Source organism: Hyperolius riggenbachi, chromosome 6 (assembly GCF_040937935.1).
Source record: "Hyperolius riggenbachi isolate aHypRig1 chromosome 6, aHypRig1.pri, whole genome shotgun sequence".
NCBI classification, from domain to species: Eukaryota; Metazoa; Chordata; class Amphibia; order Anura; family Hyperoliidae; genus Hyperolius; species Hyperolius riggenbachi.
In genome coordinates, this window is record NC_090651.1 from 82292853 (window position 1) to 82319389 (window position 26537).

At 45.4% G+C, this 26537-nt stretch overlaps 2 protein-coding genes across 7 annotated transcripts in view; one reads left to right on the forward strand and one right to left on the reverse strand.

Annotated features, from left to right (window-relative positions):
- Positions 1-26537, reverse strand: part of LOC137520974 (cytochrome P450 4B1-like) — a 169713-nt gene that overhangs the window by 130967 nt on the left and 12209 nt on the right. For all 4 annotated transcript variants that reach the window (XM_068239616.1, XM_068239614.1, XM_068239615.1 and 1 more), the window contains exon 2: positions 20945-20997. The gene's annotated coding sequence lies outside the window, so the exon portion shown is untranslated. The remainder of the gene's footprint in view (positions 1-20944; positions 20998-26537) is intronic.
- LOC137520975 (cytochrome P450 4B1-like) overlaps positions 1-26537 on the forward strand; it is a 69227-nt gene that overhangs the window by 13763 nt on the left and 28927 nt on the right. For all 3 annotated transcript variants that reach the window (XR_011021980.1, XM_068239617.1, XM_068239618.1), the window contains exons 4-5: positions 19327-19451; positions 20872-21023. Coding sequence is in view for 2 of the 3 variants with exons in the window: in XM_068239617.1 (XP_068095718.1) it covers positions 19327-19451; positions 20872-21023 (277 nt within the window). In the remaining variant the exon portion in view is untranslated. The remainder of the gene's footprint in view (positions 1-19326; positions 19452-20871; positions 21024-26537) is intronic.

Consider the following 26537-nt stretch of genomic DNA (forward strand, 5'->3'; position numbering starts at 1 on the left):
CGACGTCTGTGCGCATGGGGTTGGAGAAAGCCCCAGGTATGTATAAAACTTTTTTTTTTTTGGTAGTCTCTGGTACACTTTTAAGTAGTGTTGGGCGAACAGTGTTCGCCACTGTTCGGGTTCGCCCGGGTTTTGGGCTGTTCGAGTTCGGTTCGGGCTCCGCCGGACACCTCGTGGTGTTCGACCATGCGTTCGGCCATGCGGTCGAACGTATGTTTGGCCTGACAGCGCATGGCCGAACGTTCCCCGAACATTCGGCTCGCGCTGTGATTGGCCGAGCGGGTCACGTGGTTCGGGCTCGAACACGCGTCTTGCACTGCGATTGGCCGAGCGGGTCACGTGGTTCGGGTAAATAAATACCCGAACCGCGTCATTTCTCCGCCACTTGAAGTTGGGTTTAGCTTTGGGTAGGCAGGCAGGTTAGACTCTCTCACCAGCTAGGCTAGCCAGGGCCCCCCCAGCCTCCTAGTCATACTACTGTAGTGCCAGTCAGCGTGTTTGCACTGCTGCGATCAGTAGTACTTCCGCCACCAGTATAAAGCATTGTCTATTGCCACTGTACTGCCAGTCAGCGTGTACTGCTGGGATCAGTAGTGCTTCCGTCCGTCACCAGTGTATAGTATACTATATAGCATTGTCTTATTGCCACTGTACTGCCACAGTCAGCGTGTACTGCTGGGATCAGTAATACTTCCGTCCGTCACCAGTATATAGCATACTATATAGCATTGTCTTATTGCCACTGTATTTCCACAGTCAGCGTGTACTGCTGGGATCAGTAGTACTTCCGTCCGTCACCAGTATATACTATATAGCATTGTCTTATTGCCACTGTACTGCCACAGTCGGCGTGTACTGCTGGGATCAGTAGTACTTCCGTCCGTCACCAGTGTATAACCTACTATATAGCATTGTCTTATTGCCACTGTACTGCCAGTCAGTGTGCGTGTACTGCTGGGATCAGTACAACCATAATGAAGAAATCCAGTGAAAGAGGGAGGGGCAAGGGAAGAGGTGTTTCCCCTGACGGTTCACGTAGAGGCCGCAGTGGAGCACCTAAGAAAACCCACTCAATACCACCCATGTGTGCCAGACAAACAACCCTCACTAATCCACAAGAGCAGGACCGGATAATGAATTGGTTGACCTCTCAAGCGTCCAGCAGCGGGTTAAGCAGCAGCAGCACCAGCACATCCTTGTCACGCACGAGGTCCTCTGCCAGTTACAAGGAGCCAGTGGGCACAAAGGTGACACAACCAGCAGCTACACCATGCACACAATGGCCAAATAACCAGTCCGAACAATTATTTCCGGACACAATGGGCTCTTCGGAGGAGCTATTCCCACTCCTACCCCCACAAACAATGGAACAGCCAGAAATGTTGTGCCCGGATTCACAACCATTGTGCGAGGAAACTGCACCACTCATTGAAATGCAAGGCGAGGACGAAGACACCCAAATCCCTGAGCAATGTGCGCAGGAATTGGAATTGCAGGAGGTCCACCAAGAACATCTTGAAGACATGGGAGTGAGGTGCGCAGAGGGTGTTCTGGGAAGCTCTAGTCCACTGCACACAGACACAGTCACAGATGAGGAGATGGAAGAGGAGGTTTTGGACGATGTGGACACAGACCCGGATTATCGAGTAGAACCTCGCCGTCGGGATAGCAGCAGTACAGATGAGTCTGCTGCAGAACCCACCGCTGCAAGAGTTCGCCGTGTGCCACAAAGTAGGCGGGGTATTTCGGACACAACAGGCGTAGCCGTAGAAGTGAGACGCCAAAGAGGCACGAAGCAAACTCGCCAGCAAAGCAGGAGCTCAAAAGTCTGGGCTTTCTTTGAAGACTGCAGGGTGGATGTTACCATGGTGATTTGCAAGGTGTGCAGGGCCCGACTGAGCAGGGGGAAAAATGTCAACAACCTCTCCACCACCAGCATGCGCCGCCACATTGTAGCCAAACATAGCACTCTGTGGTCAAACACGCAAGGCCAGGGTAGCGGCTCGCTTCCAGCCCCCAGCAACACTGCTGCCGTTGTCACCAGACCCTCCTCAGCAGCAGCCCAGCCATTACGTGGTGCACAAACATCCGTAGTAGACGACGATGTCAGTTCCTCCCTTCGTCCTCCAGGACGGCCCCTCCTGAGATTGTGTAAGTCCCCCCCTCCCAAATTGGAAACACCTTAAGAGAATTAAAATAATTAATTGATGCAGTATAAATCCCACCTCCTCACAATCTCCCACAGTTTTTTGTTTGTTTCCCAGACCTCACCACGGAAGCACCAGGGAAGGTTGTTCCTTTCAGTAGGGGAGCCTGTTGGCACCTGCTGCACCATTTTTATTGTTTTTTCTTTGTTTTTTTATTTTTTTTGTAAAGTATAATTTAGGCTTGTTACTGGTGTGCGGCCTAGAATAGGAAGCTAAGCAGGAGGTTACCTGTTTTTTTCCTATTTTGAATGAAGGGGACTGGAGAGGTTCCCTCTCTTCATTATATTTTCTGCGGGCGTGGCGGCGGTAAGCAGAGATGCCGGATTTTCCGCATGCCCGAATATGACGCAAGTTTGCATGATAGGTCGCATGTATGCATCATTGGATACGCGTGAGCGCGTGGTGCGTACTGCGTCATGCATAACACGTCATGCGTACTGATCGTGTTAGACGGCTGAAAGTGCGAGTTTTGTAAACCGCCATGGCCACGCTATACAGGCAGACGCTACAGCTCTGAGGGGGTCATGGTGCAGTCAAGTGGGCCCACCACAGAAGCTCAGGAGAGTGCTGCAACTGGTGAGACTGAGCAGTCAGGTCACATCCACCGGTAAGCAAACACATTGCAGTGTTTATTGCAGACTCCTGTCATATTAATGGGTACATGTTAGTAAGACTCTTGGTGTTTGGGTTGTTTTGTACTACAGAAACTCAAAAGCACTTCGAAGTCTAGCTGATGTACTAAATGTGGTTGCAAGTTGCCTGAAGGAACCTCTAAGACTTTGTTTGGTCTGTTATATCAAGTCTAAGTCTTATGCTCCTAGACCTGAAAGTACCACAGTAGCTTTTTTTGACCTGATGAAACCCATGAAACAGGAAATGGCTACAACTTTCTCAGCTTTCAGGGCAGCTTTACCCTCTTGCCCTATGCAGGCTACACCTTTTTGTTCTGGCAATTCCCTCGAATTCAAGCGTTCATACCACAGGGAAGCAGCCAGATACATAATCAATTGCTTGATTGTTGGAATCATTTAAATCTGGGTCTCAAAGTAGATTTTTCCACAATCGGGGATTGTGCATTTTGATTGAAGCATGGCTGATTACAATGAATGGCTGTGGTGCGGATTATGCAAATACATGCATACATATTTTGGTTGGCTATAATATTCTGAAAGCAGTTATACTTTCATGTAATGATTTGTGCACAAATGTTATAACAAGTTTGGGTTTTCTGTTAATGATTTGTGTGCATACATTTTCAGACAATTATATGCATGCTTAGTTTATCTGCCAGCAGGTGTGCTTTACAGATCCTGAATGCAATGCTACTTATCAGATAAGAATTATGTGCAGGGTTTAGCACATGGATATTCTGAATGCAATGGTGCATTTCAGATAGGAGTTATGTTCAGGGATTGGCACATGTTCTGAATGCAATGCAGAATTACATGCAAAAAATATGCACAGAAACCTTCAGTTTGCAAAGCTAATTTTCAGATAACAATGGTGTGTAATAATTATACACAGACATTTTGTTTGCAATAGCAAGTGCTCTTTTCAGATAATGATGCTGGTAGCAGGTGTGCTTTCAGAAGATAATTTTGTGCAAGGAATATGCACAGGAGTCAAGCTATTAGCAGATGTGTTTTTACTTATGTGCAGGGATTCTGCACATAGACATTTGAATTGCAACACTGTTTTTTGCATATAAATAGATGCAAGGTTGATGCATAAGTTATTCTGATGGCAAGTTTGTTTAAAAAAAAAAAAAAAAGGGACAGTGGCTAGTGTGGTGGTTAAGGGCTCTACCTCTGACACTGGGGACTGGGATTAGTACCTTAGCTCTCCCTGTTCAGAAAGCCTACACCTGTTCGGTAAGGAGTCCTTGGGCGAGGCTCTTTGGAACTGCTACTGCCTACTGAGCGTACCTTAATGGCTGCAGCTCAGACGCCTTCCGTCCGTCGGGACAGAAGCGCAACATAAATGCTGAGGCAGCAATTCAGGATTCAATCCCAAGTCTTTTTCATTTGCAGTCCTGAGTACTTCCTTGATGGGTTACAAGTGTTCCCAGGATCTTTATGAAAGAACATGATTTTAATAGCAGCAATCTGAGTATACAGAAGATATTTTCTAGTTTTACCTAGCTGTGAAAATGAAGGAAGACCTTAGATAATATGCAGGTTGTTTTACAACTGTAGAGTATTTAGGATGGATCTGCAGAAAGGATTGGATCAAAAACACTCTTGATAGTTTTTCAGAGCAAAGGTGGTCACAGACAAGCTATGCAGAGCCGGGACAAGGTCCTCCAGCACCCAAGGCTGACACACCAAAGTGCGCCCCTCCATCCCTCCCTCCCCAGCCATCACACACTGATTGCTATTAGACTAAGAGGCGCCCCAGGGCCCCCAACACCTTAATATCTAGTTATCTGGCTTGCAGTCACTGCCATGTATCCCCTTTTCTTATTTCTTTCTGCATCAAACACAATTAGGAATGACAGCAGAATGAATTCTGCGCCCCCTCCTACTCTGCGCCCTGAGGCTGGAGCCTCTCCAGCCTATGCCTCGGCCCGGCCCTGAAGCTATGTCTTTCATTTTGCCTGTATTCCAGTTATTGCTTATGCACAAGCTGTCTACAAAATATTTCAAACAGCAATTCTATGTCAGTGGTTGTATAGAGAAATCGATCTGGATGTCAGATCCAGTGACACTCTCCCTAAAAATGGACTTCTCAACCAAATCTGCAATCGAATGGATTATAAAATCCATTCGTTATTCCGAAAGATGCAAGACTATGGAGTTGTACAGGGCATCGGAATCTCAATTAAATGCATGACAGGTATGCTTCACTGGAGAAAATATTCTCTTTAATCTACTGGCAGTCTGGAGTACTCTCCAGAAATGAGAGAATCGGTTGGAAAACAGATTCGTGAATCTTCACACTGGGAATTACACTTGTGACTCAATTTAAACTAACAAGTGGGACTTATAGTCCACCCATAATCTTAAACTTCCTATGCTCAGACATTCTGCTGGGCAGTGAACAAGGTGCTTCCTTGAGATCAGCTTATCTCAAAGGAAGGGATATTATTCTAGCATGTAGGTTGAGTTGCAAACAACCATCTCAGAACTGGTGTCCAAACAAATATGTTTGACAATTTGCAGCTACCTGGTTTCTGCTTGGAACAATGTTGTTCGTTTTTTCTCCAGAGAGTGTGAACACTTTTTTTTGCGGCACAGGGGGGAGCATACGTTTGTTTTTTCCCCCTTGAAGGGTACTTCGAAAAGGGATGTAGGATCAGACCACTGGTATTCTTTTTGCGTCAGACTGACCAAAACAGGTTTGGCATCTGCTGTAGCCCTACCTTTGGTAAAGGTGCCATTGTTCTTGCAGATCTTGGATGATCTTTGTGAAGCAGGGTCAGGCCATTTTATAGTGGCCTCTCGATATCTGAAGGCATGGTCTGTGTAAGAATTTTATATGCTGGTTGCCATTGGCAACAGCACCACACACCTTTTGCTCCGGCACCAGAAACTCATCAGCATACAGGGGATAGAGCGGAGACAGCCTTCTTCACCTTTCAAAGGGCTTTATTAAGCATTCTTGTGTTGGTATGGGCATGTGACCCACCTCATTAATTAATAAGCCATTGCTTTATAACCTAGTTACAAAGAATGCAATGTTTTGTAAATATTGGCTTTGTTTACGGTGTCCGTCGTCTAACTGTCGGGGGGCAGTTAGACCTGATAACCCATTATGTGGCCTTCCAAGAGGGACATGTTCCTGGTACATGACTGTATCATTTCTCTCCGAGAAACTCTGCTTAAAGAGACCCTGTATCTCAAGTCTTTACTAGACTTCAGTACCTGAGACTAGAATTCAAGTATACTTACATTCCAACAGTCTGCTCATCCTAAAGTGAGGCTGCCATTCGTCTGAATTAGTAAGGCTATCACTATACAGACTTAGTCCTTAGATGTTTGTTGGTGGTGACAGCGGTGGCTAGGTGTATTGGAGAAATACAGGCCCTATACATTTAACCACCATCCATGTCTGTCCTGAAGAATAGAATTGATTTCAGGTTACCTCTCTTATTTCTATGAAACTTAGGTCTGATTTTCACAAGGATCAGGGAATCTTTATCTTTTCTTTATGTGCTAATTTCTCAATTAAAAAAGAGGTAAATTAAGCTCACTGGATATGAGGGTGAAGCTACCGCATGGGCCTCTTATGTCACATTCATAAAGCTCTATCGTTTGGGATCTACCAAGAAATCAATCCTTGGAGTGGTCCTATCCTGAGAAGAGGTTATATTCTAACTCTCATTGGTCACCTATGGTGGAGGCAAGCAGAAGCCAAAAAGTATGGTTACCGGTAATTAGTTTTCCACGTAGCCTCCACAACAAATGGATATACCCACCTAAATCCATTGCTAAATCTCCTACTGATTCAAGGTAATATTCAATGCACTCAGGATAGGTAGAATGAGGTGGTACTTATATTGCATCTTAGACTTCATGTCCCATTGGGAAGAACCAAGGACTGGAGAAATTCAGCTAACCTTCTGATAGCTTTCGGAGGTTCTAGAACAGGAGTTCAGGTCTCTAGAGCTACGGTGTCTAGATGGATTAGGGAGGTTATTACTCTTGCTTACTCAGAAGCTCCGGTAATAGCACCTGCTCATATTACAGCACACTCGACCAGATCTTTATCGACATCATGGGCAGAAAGGTCGGGAGTCTCTTTGGAACAGATTGTCGGGCGGCGACATGGTCCAGGCATTCGACATTCGTTAAGCATTACGGAGTTAAACTCCTCTCCATTCAAGACCAATCTTTTGGTCGTAAAGTTCTGCAAGCAGTCATCCCACCCTAGGGTAAATTTCTCGCTAAATCTCAGGAGGGGCCGTCCTGGAGGACGAAGGGAGGAAGTGCCGGCTGCTTACCTGGTAGCAGTGTTCCGGCGAGTCCTCCAGGACGGCCGCCTAGTTCCCAACCCTGACTTTTAATTTTTATTTATAAGGGGAGTGTGGTTCGTTATTCTTCTCTTTGCATAAACTGTGGGAGATTGTGAGGAGGTGGGATTTATACTGCATCAATTAATTATTTTAATTCTCTTAAGGTGTTTCCGATTTGGGAGGGGGGACTTACACAATCTCAGGAGGGGCCGTCCTGGAGGACTCGCCGGAACACTGCTACCAGGTAAGCAGCCGGCACTTTCCGCAACAGTCCTCTTGACGTTTCCCAGTCTTCAACGACCACGACAACAACAACCAACTGTCCTTCAGTGTGCGATCCTACGGTTCAGTTGTCTGTCCCGGAGATGTTTGAGCGCAAGAGAAAACTGCCAGCAAATGACCCCCGGGCCGTAGCACTAACAGCCAGCATAGCCAAGTTTGTGGCCTGCGAAATGCTGCCATATCGCGTGGTGGAGACAAACAGCTTCAAGCGCATGATGGTGGTTACGTGGTTCCCAGCCGATACTATTTTGCGCGGTCTGCAGTGCCAGCGTTACATGAGCACGTGGTTAGCAAAATAACCAGAAGCTTGAAAAATGCCGTTGCCTGCAAGGTTCACCTCACCACAGACACCTGGACGAGTGCCTTTGGCCAGGGTCGATACATCTCCCTGACGGCGCACTGGGTGAACCTTGTGGAGCCCAGTGCTTGGCGTAATGGGAAAAACTACGCTTACGGATCATTACGCGTAATTTTACACTATTACGCATTACGGAATTACGCTTACGGCGTAGACATTTATTTACGGTTCATGTCTGTAATTACGCATAGCCCTTACGCAATTACGCGTAAGAATACCGTAATGCAGGTTGTTACGTTATTGCCTTACGCGTAATTTCCTACTAGCAATTAATGCGTAAGGCCATGCTCCCAAGCGGAAAAGTTGACGCATGGATCAATGTTAGGTAGCCGCCGAATTTAAGGGTTAATAGCAAAGCCCCCTTAATTGCTTAGAGCCTCAAATTTGGAGAATATATTAAGGAGATCAGAAGGAATAAGAGGAAATTTTTTTTTTTTTTTTCAAAAAGACCTTATAGTTTTTGAGAAAATCGATTTTTAAGTTTCAAGGGCAAAAATGTCTTTTAAATGCGGAAAATGTCAGGTTTTTTTGCACAGGTAACAATAGTGTTTTATTTTCATAGATTCCCCCAAGTGGGAAGAGTTTTACTTCGTTCTGAGTGTGGGAAATATAAAAATAAAACGACGTGGGGTCCCCCCTCCCAGACCTCTTTAACCCCTTGTCCCCCATGCAGGCTAGGATAGCCAGAATGCGAAGCACCGGCCACGTGGGGCTCCGCACCCTGACTATACCAGCCCGCATGGTCCATGGATTGGGGGGTCTCGGAAGGGGAGGGGCAGCCAAGCTTTCCCCTCCCCCTCTGAGCCCTTGTCCAATCCAAGGACAAGGGGCTCTTCTCCACCTCCGGTGGAGGTGGAGGCCGCGATTTCCTGGGGGGGGGGGTTCATGGTGGCATCTGGGAGTCCCCTTTAAAAAGGGGTCCCCCAGATGCCCACCCCCCTCCCAGGAGAAATGAGTATAGGGGTACTTACCCCTTACCCATTTCCTTTAAGAGTTAAAAGTAAATAAACACACAAACACTTAGAAAAAGTATTTTAATTGAACAAAAAACATAACCACGAAAAAAGTCCTTTAATATTCTTAATTAACCATTATTAATACTTACCTGTCCCTTTAAAAGCCAGTTCCCACGCAATATTCTCGGAAATTGGCTAATCAGTTACAATGTAACAAAGTTGTTACAATGTAACAACTTTGTTACTTTGTAACTCCACCGCACCCGACGTCACTCGCCGCTCACCCGCCGGCCGCCGCATACACTTACGCTAAGTCCCCGCCGGCTCCCGCCGTCCACTCCGCCCACACCTGTCACCCATATACATGCTGGCACCCATGGGTGCCAGCATGTATATAGGTGACATGTGGGAGAGGCGGGGAGGGCAGCGAGAGTCGGCGGGACTTAGCGTCCTGCACGGACCACAGAGCTCTGAGCTATATAGCTCAGAGCTCTCTAAGCATCTTTGTATTTGGGCTCCAAGGAGCCCCATTGGTCCTTAGCAGACCAATGGGGTTCCTTCTGATTTGAAGGAACCCCATTGGTCTGCTAAGGACCAATGGGGCTCCTTGGAGCCCAAATACAAAGATGCTTAGAGAGCTCTGAGCTATATAGCTCAGAGCTCTGTGGTCCGTGCAGGACGCTAAGTCCCGCCGGTTTCCCGCTGCCCTCCCCGCCTCTCCCACATGTCACCTATATACATGCTGGCACCCATGGGTGCCAGCATGTATATGGGTGACAGGTGTGGGCGGAGTGGACGGCGGGAGCCGGCGGGGACTTAGCGTAAGTGTATGCGGCGACCGGCGGGTGAGCGGCGAGTGACGTCGGGTGCGGTGGAGTTACAAAGTAACAAAGTTGTTACATTGTAACAACTTTGTTACATTGTAACTGATTAGCCAATTTCCGAGGATATTGCGTGGGAACTGGCTTTTAAAGGGACAGGTAAGTATTAATGGTTAATTAAGAATATTAAAGGACTTTTTTCGTGGTTATGTTTTTTGTTCAATTAAAATACTTTTTCTAAGTGTTTGTGTGTTTATTTACTTTTAAAGAGAACCCGAGGTGGCATTGTATTACGTAAGTGGGGCACAGAGGCTGGTTGGTCACACTAACACCAGCCTCTGTTGCCCCATCGTGTGTCTCAAAGACCCCCCTGCTCGCCGCTATACCCCCGCAGTGCTGGCGACACGCAGCGCGTCGCCAGCACAATGTTTACTCTAGCGCTGTCTGTCAGCGCCGCTCCGCCGCCTCCTCCGCATCGCCACTACTCGCCCTCGTCCCTTCCCTCCCGCTGATTGGAGGGAAGGGACGAGGGCGGGTAGCGGCGATGCGGAGGAGGCATGGGAGCGGCGCTGACAGACAGCGCTAGAGTAAACATTGTGCTGGCGACGCGCTGCGTGTCGCCAGCACTGCGGGGAGTATAGCGGCGAGCAGGGGGGTCTTTGAGACACACGATGGGGCAACAGAGGCTGGTGTTAGTGTGCCCAACCAGCCTCTGTGCCCCACTAACGTAATACAAGGCCACCTCGGGTTCTCTTTAAGTCTTAAAGGAAATTGGTAAGGGGTACAAGTACCCCTATACTCATTTCTCCTGGGAGGGGGGGTGGGCATCTGGGGGACCCCTTTTTAAAGGGGACTCCCAGATGCCATCATGAAACCCCCCCCCCCCCCCAGGAAATCGCGGCCTCCACCGCCCATCGGAGGTGGAGAAGAGCCCCTTGTCCTTGGATTGGACAAGGGCTCGGAGGGGGAGGGGAAAGCTTGGCTGCCCCTCCCCTTCCGAGACCCCCCAATCCATGGACCATGCGGGCTGGTATAGTCAGGGTGCGAAGCCCCACGCGGCCGGTGCTCCGCATTCTGGCTATCCCAGCCTGCATGGGGGACAAGGGGTTAAAGAGGTCTGGGAGGGGGGACCCACGTCGGTTTTTTTTTTTTTTATATTTCCCACACTCAGAACGAAGTAAGTAAAACTCTTCCCACTTGGGGGAATCTATGAAAATAAAACACTATTGTTACCTGTGCAAAAAAACCTGACATTTTCCGCATTTAAAAGACATTTTTGCCCTTGAAACTTAAAAATCGATTTTCTCAAAAATTTATAAGGTCTTTTTGAAAAAAAATGTTTTCCTCTTATTCCCACTGATCCCCTTAATATACCCTGGGAATTTGGTGTTCCTAAATTTTAAGCAGGCTTTGCTAGTAACCGTTAAAGTCGGCGGGTTTTTAAATGTATATATTTTTCCTTTGAAACTTTAACATCGACTTTCTCAAAAACTATATAAGGTCTTTTTGAAAAAAATTTTTTCCTCTTATTCCTTCTGATCTCCTTTAAAATATTCTCCAAATTTGAGGCTCTTAGCACTTAAGGGGGCTTTGCTATTAACCCTTAAAGTCGGCGGCTTTTTTATATTATACGGGAGCGTAATATTATGCGATTACGGCAGACTGTGTAATTTCAATACGAGTTTACTGTCTTACGCGTAATTTGTTACGCGTAATAACGTAACCTACGGTCTACGCGTAATTAATTACGTGTAATACCGTAACCTTACATGTAACGCTTACGGTGCATTTGTAGTGAATTACGATGCGTAATTACGCTAATGCGTAATTTCGGCCCAGCACTGGTGGAGCCTGGCAGTGACTCCTCCTCACCGGCTAAGGCGCGGGTGTTGCCCACGCCGCAAACTGCTGGACCGGCGTCCCTCAGAGGCACCAATCTCGACTCTGACTCCTTCTCCTCCAACGCCTCTCAAAGCTGTACCTCATCCGGCATCGGTAACCCAGCAATAGGGTCGTCGTGGAAGCAGTGCAGCACAGCTGTTGCCATGCGTCAGCAAGCCTTACTGAAGCTGATCTGCCTTGGAGATAAGCAGCACACAGGTGAAGAAATTTGGAAGGGAATCAAGGAACAGACCGATTTGTGGCTGGCACCGCTGGACCTGAAACCAGGCATGGTTGTGTGTGACAATGGGAGCAATCTCATTCGCGCTTTAAAGTTGGCTAAGCTGAGACACATCCCTTGCCTGGCACACGTTATGAACCTAGTTGTTCAACGGTTCCTGAGGACATACCCAGGCGTGGCAGATCTTCTGCTGAAGGTGCGACGAGTGGCCAAATATTTCCGAAAGTCCAGTACCGCTTCGGAGGGACTCGCCAAGATGCAGGAGTGGTTCAATCTACCGAACCATCGCTTGGTGTGTGACGTACCCACGCGCTGGAATTCGACGCTGCACATGCTAGCACGCTTTTGCGAGCAGAAGAGTGCAGTGGTCCAGTACATGACAGCGCAGTACCGAGGCGCATCCGGGCAGCTACCAAGCTTCTGTGGATCTGATTGGGCCACCATGTTGGACCTCTGCCAAGTCCTCCAAAATTTTGAGCAATCCACATTGCTTGTGAGCGGTGACAACTCTTCAGTCAGCATTACGATACCACTGCTGTGTTTACTGAAGAGATCAATGTTGCAGATCAAGGAAGCCGCAGTCAGGATGCAAGTGGGGGAATCTCAAGAGGACAACGATCAGCGTGATGATGATACCAACATCAGACAATCTGCCTCAGGAAACGCTGGTCCTCCCAGCTATGCTGAAGAAGAGGACGAGGAACAGCTGGAGTTGGAGCAGGACTTGGATGCCCCCACTGCCGAGGGACAGAGCGGTGCACGTTGGACTTTCACGATTCAGCGGGAATGGACAGCAGAAGAAGACGAGGAAGAAGGTGGGCGACGGCATGATGCTGGTGATGATGATGAGGGTGCGTCAAGCTCAGAAGAACATGATGAGGATTCTGTTAGGACTGTGGCAGACATGGCTCAATTCATGCTAGACTGCATTGAATGCGACCCGCGCGTTGTTCGAATTCTGGACGACGTGGATTACTGGATTTATACCCTTCTGGATCCACGGTACAAAGACAATGTTCCAAAACTCATTGGAGAAAGTGTCAGACAGGTCAAAATTGAAGAATACCAGCAGGCCCTTGTGGAGACATTAGAGAGGAGATTGACATCCTCCTCCTCCTCTAGCCAGTTCCACGCCGACAGACTGACTTCCGTAAACCCAGGACGAGGAGGGGAACAAAGAACGCAAGCTGCAGCTAGTGCCCACAAGGGAATGGTATCGGCAGTGTCCTTGGAGTGGCAAAATTTTCTGACACCCATGCAGCAGCCCACAGAACAGCAATCGCCCAGTTCCACCTCCAACACCGCTCGCCTGCAGAAGATGGTCAAGGACTACATGTCAGATGGCGTAGCCGTGTTGAACAATCCATCTGCACCCTTCAATTATTGGGTCTCTAAGCTACACATCTGGCACGAACTGGCAATGTACGCAATAGAGGTGCTGGCTTGTCCTGCAGCCAGCGTTATGTCCGAACACTGTTTCAGTGCTGCCGGAGGCATCATTACAGATCGGCGTATCCGCCTCTCCACAGCAAATGCAGACCGGCTGACACAAATTAAAATGAATCAATCGTGGATTGGAAACGACTACGCAACACTCCCCGAGTCCGACCCCGACCAAGGACCATGAACATCTGTGATGGCTTAGCGTTGCCACTTTCCGTAATATCCCATTTCTATTTATTAATCACTGCATGGCGACAAAACTCATTGCTTTGCTTTGAAAATAATACAAGATTGTTGTTACCTGTGCCAAAAAAACCTGACATTTTCCGCATTTAAAAGACAATTTCCCTTTGAAACTTAAAAATCGTTTTTCTCAAACTATAAGGTCCTTTTGGAAAAAAATAGTTTCCTCTTATACCCACCCCCCCTGTCCACATACCCTGAAAATTTGGTCTGTTACATGTAAGGAGGCTTTGCAAAGCAGGAAAGTTCGGGTCCCCATTGACTTCCATTATGTTCGGTGTTCGGCACGAACGTACCGAACATCGGGACACCGTTCGGCCGAACGTTCCCGAACATCTGGATGTTCGCCCAACACTAACTTTAAGTTTTCCTTTAAAAAACACTTGCCAAGAACAATATAGGTCTCTTTTGCGCCAACAGATCGAGGCATGGACTCCACAAGACTTCTGATGGTGTCTTGTAGTATCTGGCACCAAGATGTTAACAGTGGATGAAATGAAAAGTGAGGCCTCCATGGATTTAAAGAATATCCCACAGATACCCAATATACTTGAGATCTGTATCATTTGGAGTCCAAAAAAGATTAATGTCATTTATTAGACCATGACACATTCTTCCATTGCTCCATAATCCATTTCTAATGCTCCCTTGCATATGGCAGTTGACAAGGGTCATGCTCTGACTCGTCAGTAGCAATGCATGCCCATACAGAGCAAGCTGTCTGGCCAGATTTAAATTGGTCTGAAAGCCAGCATTTCTACTTTGCTCTAAAAGATTCCTCACAGCTTGAAAGCTACTATCCCAGAAAAAAATTCTAGCAGAACATCGCTGAAATGATTAAACAAAGCACTTTCTTGTGCTATTCAGCTTCAAATCCGCATCCAAACTGGAGATAACAGTATCTTTTTTTGTTTTTTTTTTGACTTGTTAAACACAAATGTATCAACACTGGAATGTAAACAAACACTCTCTGAGAAACTGTCTCTGCTTCAGGCACACACAGAGTTCAGAATATCTCATTAGAAGATTTTAATATATAATAAAATACAGTTATACTAGCAAAGAAATAAAATGCAATGCCAGCTTTCAGGGTAAGAAAAACTAAACTTTGCAAAGTTGTAATTTGTAAACAGACAATATTACGTTTGCACAAAAGCAAATATGATAACTGTATGAGTAATAAAGAGTAGGAAAACACATTTTTATTGAATGTTATGTCAGAGTTTCAGACCACTTTTTAACTTATGCTACTGCAGCCCTTCTGTGATATTACACTAGACAGCCCAGCTTTAGCCTCGTAGACACGTATGGTGACCATCGCCTAGAAAGGATCTAGACTTGATCTCTTGGGTGACAGTGCAGGGCTGAATGTGTACATGTGTCGCTGGCCTCCAATTCTGTTGCTATGTGGGGATGGAGGGGGATTGGTGTAGCCACGCACAAGGTGTGTCACAGAGGTGAATGGGGAACACAATGTTCTCGGTCTGCTAGGTGGTTTGCTCAGCAACATTCTGCAGAGGATCAGGGGCCCCTGTACAGACACTACAGTCGTTTTATCTGGCATGCATACAAGGCTTTAGATTCCTACACACATTAGTTAGCTTTGCACACCCATGACCCTGTTGCTGGTTCACTAGTGCCTTCTAGTCACAACATAATGGGAACACCCTACATGCCATTTGGAGATGCTCTAACTTATCTAGTCACCACAATTTGGCTCTTGTCCAAGTCCATTGGTTCCATAGGCTTGTCCATTTTCTTCCTGCTTACAACCCATCACCTTGATGTATTGACGATTTGCCTGCTGCCCAGTGTATATCTTCATGTGACAGGTGCCAATGTAACAAAATAATCACTGTTATCCATTTCATCTGTCAGTGATTTTTAAAGGGAACCTAAACTGAGAGGGATATGGATGTTTCCTTTTAAACAATACCGGTTGCTTTGCAGTCCTGCTGATCACTTTGGCTTCAGTAGTGGCTGAATCACACACCTGAAACAAGCATGCAGTTAATCCAGTCTGACTCCAGTCAGACCACCTGATCTGTATACTTGTTCAGGGGCTGTGGATAAAAGTATTATAGACACAGGATCAGCAGGAGAGTCAGGCAACTGGTATTATTTTAAAAGGAACAATCCATATCCTTCTCAGTTTAGGTTCCCTTTAAGCTATAGTTGATCAGTGCTCATCCAGAATAAAATCAAGGTATGCAAGCTGAAATAGTGTTTACCTTAATCCTGGCAACCCATGAAGCTGAATGAAGAGTATTACTTGTTTTTCATTAACAAAAGTGCAATTTCCACTTAATAGTTTGACTGCATAGTTTTTGGCAGAGGTCAAACTGGAACTTGCAGGGGGCTAATCGTATTTGGATGCAAATAATTGAATAGATCGATTGAGGAATTCATCCAAAGACATGACAACAAAAGCTGAGTATAAAGATATTGAACAGAGGCACCAATGTAGAATAAAAACATCTAAAAACAGTTTCCCTTGAGGGAGGTAAGTCCACCAAACTTCCCCCTTTTAAACTGTTTTTAGACATGTTTACTCTACATTGGTGCCTCTGTTCAATATCTTCATACTCAGTCTAGTCCACCCCTGGTGGAGGGGTGTTTATCCCCTATTTTCCTATCTACAGAGAGCGACTCCTTATACCTGAGTGGGGTCAGGTTATAATTCTCCCCACCGGCTGTGAAAGTGGTTACCTGTGCGGTAATCCATACTTGTGAGTATATTTACTGCTGATTTTATTTAATCTGTGGACATCCAAACTACTACACTATATTGGGCTCTCGGTCTCTCCCTCTATTTTTGTTTTACAATGACAAAAATGACTGTTTAGGTAATACCTTTTTATGACTGACTGAAATCTTGGACAATTAAAGTTTAAGGTGGCCACACACACTATACAATAAAATGATCCAATTTTATGGCGATTCAATAAAAATGAACAGTTTTACAGAACAATGGGAAAAAATTGGGGGGTTGTTTTTGTTTAAGAAATCTGATCAAATTTCACTTTTTTTTTTCTTCCCAATTTAAGTCGACCGGGAGTAGTGGATATTTCCAATTTTTTATGAAAATTGAATGGTGTAGGGTAGATTGCCAGTTACTTACCATATATACTCGAATACAAGTCGACCTCTTGTATAAGTCGACGCCACTATTCAACCATCGTAAGCTGGAATTTTTTTTATTGACTCAAGTATAAGTCTACCCAGCAAAGTTAATGGCTGCACTTGGGAAGCAGGAGGGGTTAATGACTGCAATGCATACAGTATTGCAGTAATTAACCCCTCCTGTCCCTTAAAAAGAACCTGAACTGAAAATAAAAAGTCAAAATAACCATACACAGGTCATACTTGCCTCCTGTGTAGTCTACGTCTCAATCTCTTTCTCCTCTCCTGCGTCCCATTTGTCCAATGTGATCAATGGAATTCTCTGTCCTCCATCTTAAGGGCCTGTTTCCACTATTGCGTGGTGAAATCGCTGCAGCAAAATTCACATGCGGATGCGCGTGCATGCAAATTTTCATGCGAATTCGCATGAAAATTCGCATGGATGACGATGTATGCGAATTTAACCATGGCAATGCCGGTGTGCTTTTCCATTGATTTCATGCGAATTCGCATGAAAATTTGCATACCAAAACAGCATGCAAATTCCCTATTAAATACATTAGCTGCGATTCGCATGCATTCCACTCGCAGGCGAATTCTTCGGCTCTTTTGTGCGTTTTTTTTTCACCGCTGAAAAAAACGCACCTCAACAACGCTACAGTGGAAATAGGCCCATCCACTTGCATTACATGTGCGAATCCGCATGCGTTGGTCGCATGCGGATTCGCGATAGTGGAAACGAGCCTTAAAAATAGCCATTACCCCATAACAGCTTCCTGGACAGCTCACTGTTAAACTGTAATATTGCCCACTTGAGCCTTAGGGCAACGTGAACATTACCTTGCACATTCAGTTGTAACTGACAGCAGCTGATATATAACTCACAGCAAGTGGTATATTTCAGTTCTGACAAAATCTTGTCAGAACTGGAAGGAATCACTGTAAGAAGAAAATGGTGAGCTTCTGAGAGGAACTGTGACAGCAAGGTAAGTATGTGTTTATTTTAAATACGGTAATTTTACTCGCTTCAGGTTCTCTTAAGTGCAGCCAATATCTCCCCCAGGCCTCCCAGTGCAGCCATTATTCACTCTTTTATGCAGCCCAGTATTCCCTACCCCCCCTCTCTCTTCCTTGTTAATTGTTGTGGCCAGGACTTTCAGACCTGTGTTTTCTCTGCATTTCCTTTCCTCAAAGCATAACTTACCACTGGGTAAATTGCTATAAATGGGAATGTAACTATTAGTACACACATAACTCAGTGTGCTCAGTGTTGCCCGTGACTCATGTATAAGTCGACCCCTATACTTTTATGAAGTGAATCAGCCTAAATTTCGAGACTTATACTCGAGTATATACAGTAATGTTTCAGACTTTTCAATCATTTTTTTTTCTATTAGTCTTCCTTCAAAATTCTAGTCTTGTCATTTTATGGTTCCCATAGATAGATGGAAATGAATGTTTAATCAGGCTAAACACTCCTATTGATTACCCAGTGTATATTTTTTGGATTACTTGCCCAGCACTCAGTTATGTTATTGAGAACTGTTGTATGTATACTGCAGACGTGGCAGAAACTGTAGTTATGCTGCTGCTGAGGTAAATCGATTTCAAGAGAATACTTACAGCAGAGCAGAGGCTAGCGACATGTGTATACCGTAAATCTGATGTACTCATTTAGTCTGATATTCCTAGAGACTTGCCACAGAAGTGACCCATCTATGGCAAATGGCTAACAAGAGACTGGTGGCCCAAGTGACTGTTGCCAGCCAGTGTTGCTTCTCTAGAGTCCTGTCAGTTGCTTGGTGACTGGAGGTAGAATCTCTACAGACGTGAGAACAATGTTTGTCATGTCAAACCTCTAGAGCTTTGTGATCACAACATGTCGCTGAAGCAGAGTTACTCAGATGTAGACTGAGCTGGGACAAGGTCCTCCAGCACCCAAAGCTGAGACACCACAGTGCGCCCCCCATCCCTACAAACCCCAGCCGTCATACACTGATTGCTATTGGACTAAGAGGGCCACAGGGCCCTCAACCTCCCCAACACCTTAATCTCTAGTTACTGTATCTGGCTTGCAGTCACTGCCATGTGTCCACTTTTCTTATTTCTCTCTCTGCTTTAAAAAGAATAGGGAATGACAGCTGAGTGAGTTTTACGCCCCCAGGTGGGGATTGTGTAGTGTCTGATTGTTTGAGAATTCTAGTAACCCTGTTTAAAGGGCACCTGAAGTGAGAAGGATATGGAAGCTGCCATATTTATTTCCTTTTAAACAATGCAAATTGCCTGGCTGTCCTGGTGATCCTCTGCTTCTAATACTTTTAGCAATAGACCCTGAACAAACATGCATATCTGGTACTGACTGAAGTCTGACTGCCTGGATTTGAATGATGGTTGTTTCAGATTTGTGATTTAGATAATTCTGTAGCCACAGAGCTCAGCAGGACTGCCATGCATCTGGTATTGTTTAAAAGGAAATAAATATGGCAGCCTCCTATCCTTCTCAATTCAGGTGTCCTTTAAATGTTCCACTAAACACTTCCCCACCTTCTGCTTTGTAAACTGCGTCTGCCCTGTACGACTCCCAATGCATCCTGTGGCCCAATTCAGGTCAGGTGACACGTTGGGAACCTTATGAGGATGCAGCAGAGCAGCTGGCAGCAGTAGAAGTGAAGTGGACCGGTGCAAAAGGACACACACCCCATAGCTCCCGGTTAATTGAGACTTCTGGATGGTTAGGACTTTACTGTAATAACCACAATAGTGAGAAAATTGTGCAGACAGTCATGTTATTTTGAGGGATTTTTTCTCTTCTGCCAGGATAAATGGGAGAAGCTTATCCTGAAACAGAGGACAGTGGAGCTTTTCCAGCATGTCAGTCTGATGACTCTGGACACCATCATGAAATGTGCCTTCAGCTGTGACAGCAACTGCCAGATGGACAGGTAAGCGTTTATCTCCACTCAAATAATTAAAGTGACCTGACCTAAAGGACGCATAACATGGCCCAGTGACTAACACTGCGTCAGGACAGGTAACATGACGTATGGGTTTCTCAAAATCAAAATACTTCAAAAGACTCACAATATGACTCATATGTATGTGTGTGTGTGTGTGTGTGTGTGTGTGTGTGTGTGTGTGTGTACATTATATACAGGTATGATATACATACTGCATACAGTTGAGCTTTTAAGTTTACATGCCCTGGAAGAATTTACGATTTCTTAGCCATTTTTCATTGAAAATGAACGTTACCAAAAAACTTTTGTTCACTCATGGTTAGTGGTCAACTGAAGTAATTTATTATCAAACAAGTGTGTTCGCTCAAACACAAACTAACCATATGACCCTAATCAAAATTGTACATACCCCAGTACTTAAAACCGTGGATTGCCCCCTTTATAGGATACCCAAAGTGACATGTGACATGATGAGATAGACATGTGTATGTACAGTGCCAAACACACAAATAACTATGCTGTGTTACTTTTTTTTTTTTTCTTTCTCAGCCACTTACATACCTGATGTTTAACTCTTTCAGGCAGACTCAGTCCTGACTCAGACAGGAAGTGACTACAGTGTGACCCTCACTGATAAGAAATTCCAACTATAAAACACTTTACTAGCAGAAAATGGCTTCTGAGAGCAAGAAAGCGATATAAAAAGGGAAATTTCTTATCAGTGAGGGTCACTTCCTGTTTGAGTCAGTACTGAGTCAGTACTGAGTCAGCCATTTATATACCTGATATTTAACTCTTTCAGGCAGAGAAAGAAAAAAAAGGAACACAGCAGTTATTTGTGTGCTAGGCACTGTACATACCCATGTCTATCTCATCATGTCACACGTCACCTCAGGTATCCTTTAACATCAATGACGGCTTTAAGTCTTTTGTTGTAGTTGTGGATGAGGCTTTTCATCTTCTCAGATGGTAAAGCTGCCCATTCTTTCTGGCAAAAAGCCTCCTGATCCCATAAATTCTTGAGCTGTCTTGCATGAACTGCACATTTTTAAGTCTCACCAGAGTGGCTCAATCAGTGGCTTAACTACAGTTCATCGGACCCCCACAGCAAAACTTGGTGACCATGGTGACGATGCATGTAGTAGTATTCAGGAAACATTTTACCTAAGGCAAACCTAAAGTTAACTCTTCTGTGTTTAAGTTAACTCTTCAATCCTTAAAATAACTCCAGAGTTAAAGACAGGTTGTAACTGCATGTAAAAATGACTACAGAGGAGGTAACTTAAGGAATGAAGAGATAAGATAACTCTCTCACAGTGTGGAGGTACGTTTTCACTTGCCTTATTATCTCCATCATGATCTTATTGAATTGAGGCCATTGTTGCTCTTTATCTGTTCCCTCTAGTGACAATGAATACATCAGAGCAGTGTATGATATCTCCTATCTGGCCAATCTGCGGCTACGCTGTTTTCCTTACCACAATAATGCCATCTTCCACTGCAGCCCCCATGGCTTTCGCTTCAGAAAGGCCTGCAGGATAACACACAATCATACAGGTATCAAAAGGAACTTTTTCTTTTAATTATTTTATTAACTTCTATATACTTCTGTGACGGGCGAGCCGTCAGTGCGCAGAAAACGCAGCCGCAACCGACTTCCTGCCTCGGTTGTCGTTGCGCTGCCCCAATCAGAATCTCATGTCTGTGGACACCAGGCAGTCCAGCCTGGGGGGTCTCTGCTGTCTTCAGAGAAATAGTTAGCCTAGTTCTTTTCATGAAGCCTGTGCCCTGTGACTTGCTAATGAAGCCAGAGGGGTAACACTCAGATGTTAATTAACAAACCAGGAGTCTTTTCAGAGCCAAGGAAGCTAATCCCAGCAGGGGGCAGACTTAGCGGAACCATTCAGCCAGGATAGGGAAACATAGAGTTATGATCTTTATGCATGTTTTAGAAGTACCATACATCGGAGAAATGTGGAAGTTATATCATTCTGCTGGTCCGGATCTTGTGAGTGTTTTGATATTAAATTTGGGCCCCTAGCCTAACCAGAACGCTGGGAATTCCACCGTTTTTTAACCGGGCATGCAAACATGCCCAAGTTTGATATCATATTAATCGGTAGGTTCTGGGGATCGAGAATATGTAATTATTATCTGTGTGCCGGCCGCGCAGGTCTGCCTAGGGAACCTGTCAGGATTATGAGTTTGCTAAAGCCCCTGCCCAGATGTGATTACCATAGTCCGGCCTGGGGGCCGACTCTGGAAGCCCGCCTCTGAGCTCATCTCCATTAAAAGTGAATGAGCTGCCTGAGAAGAAATTCCTCCCTTTACCATCTTCAGGACACACGGCCACTATGAGGAACAAGTGGTGGCCATATTGCCAGAGCTAAAACAAAGGACATCCTCCATTTTGTTTGGATTCTAAATCTTGCTGAACTTTACTCTGCAACAAAGAACTCTAAGAACTTGAAACCGTTTTGCTTGAACTTGACGATTTTCCCACAAAAGGACATATTTCCACAAACCATAAGTATTTTTCTCCCTTCTTTTATTTTTCATACTGGCTATTACTGTCTTAATAATTGTGATTTTTAATAATTGTCTGTATATATTAATTATTTATATTGCGTGAATAAACGACTTTCTCCAAGTCATTCACTTTCCGCTACCCTGCTTATCAGCACACACAGAAATGATCCCGGGTCTCTGAAGATACGCTACTGTTGGTTTGTTGTTGGCTAGACAGAATATCGTGTGTTTAACCGTTTTATTCGCAGGATTAGTCAGTCAGTTAGTGGGCCCCACGGTCCCATAGTAACCGCGGTGGTGGCAGTTTACTCTGAACCAGTAGGTGACGTTGTAATTACCAGTGTCTCACAGGCTCCCTTCGGAGTTGTCTGCGGCTAATTCTTAACGGTTCCTGCGCATTGACTGCGACCAGAGTTCGCACGATCTGTGCGCTGGCACCGTTTAGAAGGCTAAGTGCGGTCAGCCACAAGGGCCCTTGTGACAACTTCTAGCTGGGATAAGTAAATTAAAGATGCCTAAAAGTCTGCAAAAAATATAGAGTAGCCTCAGCTTAGTGTGTATAAGGGCATCTTCACAGTGGGACATGGCGGTTTAATGCGACGTTAAAGTCGCAACGTGTCCGCGTTAAGAGGTAACGCACTGCAGGCAGTGAGTTACCACAACACATCATGGATACAACACAACGCAAGGATAGTGTCACACTGTGAACGGCCCATAGGATAAGCATTGCAGTGCGGTAAGCTACGCTATAAGACTTTATAACGCAGCTCTGCAACGTGGCACTGTGAATGCGACCTAATAGGACAGCACCTAAGTTAAGAGAGTATCCTAGACAAGATGAAAATTATTTCAACTTGGCTGCAGATTTCATGCAAATGTTTATGCTGCTTGAAATTGGACCACATTCAAGCGACACACAATTTCCATGAAATTTGCATTTACCAAAGCTGGAGTACAGTGCAGAGCATAAGTAACCCAACAGGCCTGAACTGGATTGTTTATGGTTTTAAATATTTTTATACTGTATAATTGTAGAAAAATATAAAATAAAACCGAATAAGAAAAATGCTGTGTGCCAGCGTGGGAGTCCTTGCGCCCTTCTACGTGGAGATCCAGATCCTCAGAACGGAACCTGAAACAGTAAAAACTGTTAACTGTAGGGTAGCGACCGCATTACGCCAATGGGCGTGACCGCGGCGGCAGCAGCCCCAGGACCACCTAACGCTGACCTCCACTTGTACAGCGGAGCTCCGCTAGGAGACTGTTAGACGGCGAAACCACCGTCTATTTACATAGTACAGCCCTGCGATCTACGGCAGCGCTGTACTGGGGACAGCCGTGTGACACGGCTGTCCTCCTGAGACACGCAGGAGCGATCCACTGTCATAGGCTGAAGAAGAGTGTGGGAGGGGGGGAGGGTAGGGGGGAAAAATATATAAATAAATAGGGAAATATATTGTGAAAATAAAAAGCAAAATATTTATTAAATATATAAACAGTGGGGGAGCAATCAGAACCTACCAACAGAGAGCTTTGTTGGTGGGCAGAAAAGGAAGGGGGATCACTTGTGTGCTGACTTGTACGGCCCTGCAGCGAGGCCTTAAAGCTGCAGTGGCCTATTTTTTAAAAAATGGCCTAGTTACTAGAGGGTTTAAGCCCTAGTCCTTAAGTGGTTAAGAGGAACTGCAGTGAAAATAATGTAATAAAAAAGTGCTTCATTTTTACAATAATTATGTACTTAGTAGTATTGGTAGTGGAGCACTCCTCTTAAAGCCAGGTGGATGTGCCTTGGTGTGGCCAGCTGCACTCCAGTCACTCAATTGTAAAGTCCACAGAGACCGGCACCATCCAATTTAAGCGTAGCTCTTTTATTTATCAATGAATCAGCATAACAGCAATAAGATGCGACGTTTCAGGGCAGCCGCCCCTTTATTAAACTTTGCTGTGTAAATGACAACATACAAACAACTTCATCTTCTTATATACCCCAGTGTTAGCCCAGACTGACCAATAATATGGCGTTTACAAATTCCCCACCTATCATGTTGCTCCGCTGAATTGCGGACCTGATGGGGAACTAGTCTGCTAATAGGCTATTGGAGGATTCGAATCTGGTCTCTCCCACCTTCCCCCTCCTTACCAATGGATGCCGCTCTTCAGCCGCGCCCCCTGCGCCGGGTCTCATGGCGGCCTCTCCCACCAGGCAGCCGCCGCAGCGGACCTGATGGGGAACTGGCCGACATGACGCGCTGGTGCGGGGAACCAAGTCCCCGCCCCTCGCGTCGCCCGGCAACGACAGACGCCGGCGGCGTGTAATACGCCGCCCTGCGCTGTCAGATGGAAGCAGGGGGAGCGGCCGCGGCAGCAGCCAATGGGAGGACACCTTGACGTGGTATAATAAACATTACGTCCATAATAGCCCACATATACTGTTACTCATCAATATATATACAATATAGAAAACAAACCCGCGGAAAAGGCTTATGGCGGCAGATAAGAGGCTATATATCCTATTGTACATAACTCAGGAATCCTATGACTATAATCATATGGTACGTTGGCAGTGCTGAGGGAACAAGCCCTTACAGAGGACAAATCACATATACATCAATACAATATCATATTGGTAAATAAACATGACCAATAGCACCTATTTTTTTAGGTAACTGTAACAGGATATTGGAGGCTGGAGACCATGGAACGCAGGGAAACAATTTAAATAAACGGTAATAAATCAAATTCTTTATTTAACCCCCGAGGTTCCATTGTGTCCAGCCTCTTAATCCCAGTCGGACAATTTCAGCGAGTACACAGGATCGTTGGAGATGAAGGGATCAGGGCCCAGAGGATGGAAGAAATGCAACAAAAGTTTATCAATAGAGGTTACCCAGATGAGATAGTACAGGGAGCCAGGATCAAGGTAAAAGATGGCAGGGTGGGGGATAGGAAACGATCCGGGGAACACAGAGAGCGAATACCATTTGTTACTAGATATAACACACAAAGTGATCGGATAGCTAAAATTATTAAAAAACACTGGTATTTGCTCTCTGACAGCTTCCCAGAGATAATACAATTTAAAAATCCACCACTTATCTCATATAAGAGAGCACCCAATCTGCGTGACCGATTGGTACACGCAGATTCGGGACCTAGGGGGCAGTCAAAATCTAATCGCAGAGGCACGTTTCCATGCATGAATTGTGTGCATTGCAATTCTGTGATCAAGGGTGATCACATACTACACCCTCATCAAGGTGTTAAATTCAAAATACATGATTGTTTTACATGTGACTCTAACTTTGTTGTGTATGCCTTAAAATGTCCTTGTGGACTATTATATGTTGCACAAACGACGCAAAAAATCAAAAACCGATTGTCGTCGCACAAACATGCGATTAGGGAAAGTTTGACTGACCAGGCTGTAGCATATCATTTTCACCAGGCTAAACATCATGTCAGCCAACTTAGATATATGATTATTGAACAGGTCCCACCACCCAAAAGGGGGGGTGATAGGGTTAAAAAACTATTATACAGAGAAGCATTTTGGATTAAGAGGCTGGACACAATGGAACTTCGGGGGTTAAATAGAGAATTTGATTTATTACCGTTTATTTAAATTGTTTCCCTGCGTTCCATTGTCTCCAGCCTCCAATATCCTGTTACAGTTACCTAAAAAAATAGGTGCTATTGGTCATGTTTATTTACCAATATGATATTGTATTGATGTATATGTGATTTGTCCTCTGTAAGGGCTTGTTCCCTCAGCACTGCCAACGTACCATATGATTATAGTCACAGGATTCCTGAGTTATGTACAATAGGATATATAGCCTCTTATCTGCCGCCATAAGCCTTTTCCGCGGGTTTGTTTTCTATATTGTGTATATATATTGATGAGTAACAGTATATGTGGGCTATTATGGACGTAATGTTTATTATACCACGTCAAGGTGTCCTCCTATTGGCTGCTGCCGCGGCCGCTCCCCCTGCTTCCATCTGACAGCGCAGGGCGGCGTATTACACGCCGCCGGCGTCTGTCGTTGCCGGGCGACGCGAGGGGCGGGGACTTGGTTCCCCGCACCAGCGCGTCATGTCGGCCAGTTCCCCATCAGGTCCGCTGCGGCGGCTGCCTGGTGGGAGAGGCCGCCATGAGACCCGGCGCAGGGGGCGCGGCTGAAGAGCGGCATCCATTGGTAAGGAGGGGGAAGGTGGGAGAGACCAGATTCGAATCCTCCAATAGCCTATTAGCAGACTAGTTCCCCATCAGGTCCGCAATTCAGCGGAGCAACATGATAGGTGGGGAATTTGTAAACGCCATATTATTGGTCAGTCTGGGCTAACACTGGGGTATATAAGAAGATGAAGTTGTTTGTATGTTGTCATTTACACAGCAAAGTTTAATAAAGGGGCGGCTGCCCTGAAACGTCGCATCTTATTGCTGTTATGCTGATTCATTGATAAATAAAAGAGCTACGCTTAAATTGGATGGTGCCGGTCTCTGTGGACTTTACAATAATTATGTATAAATGATTTAGT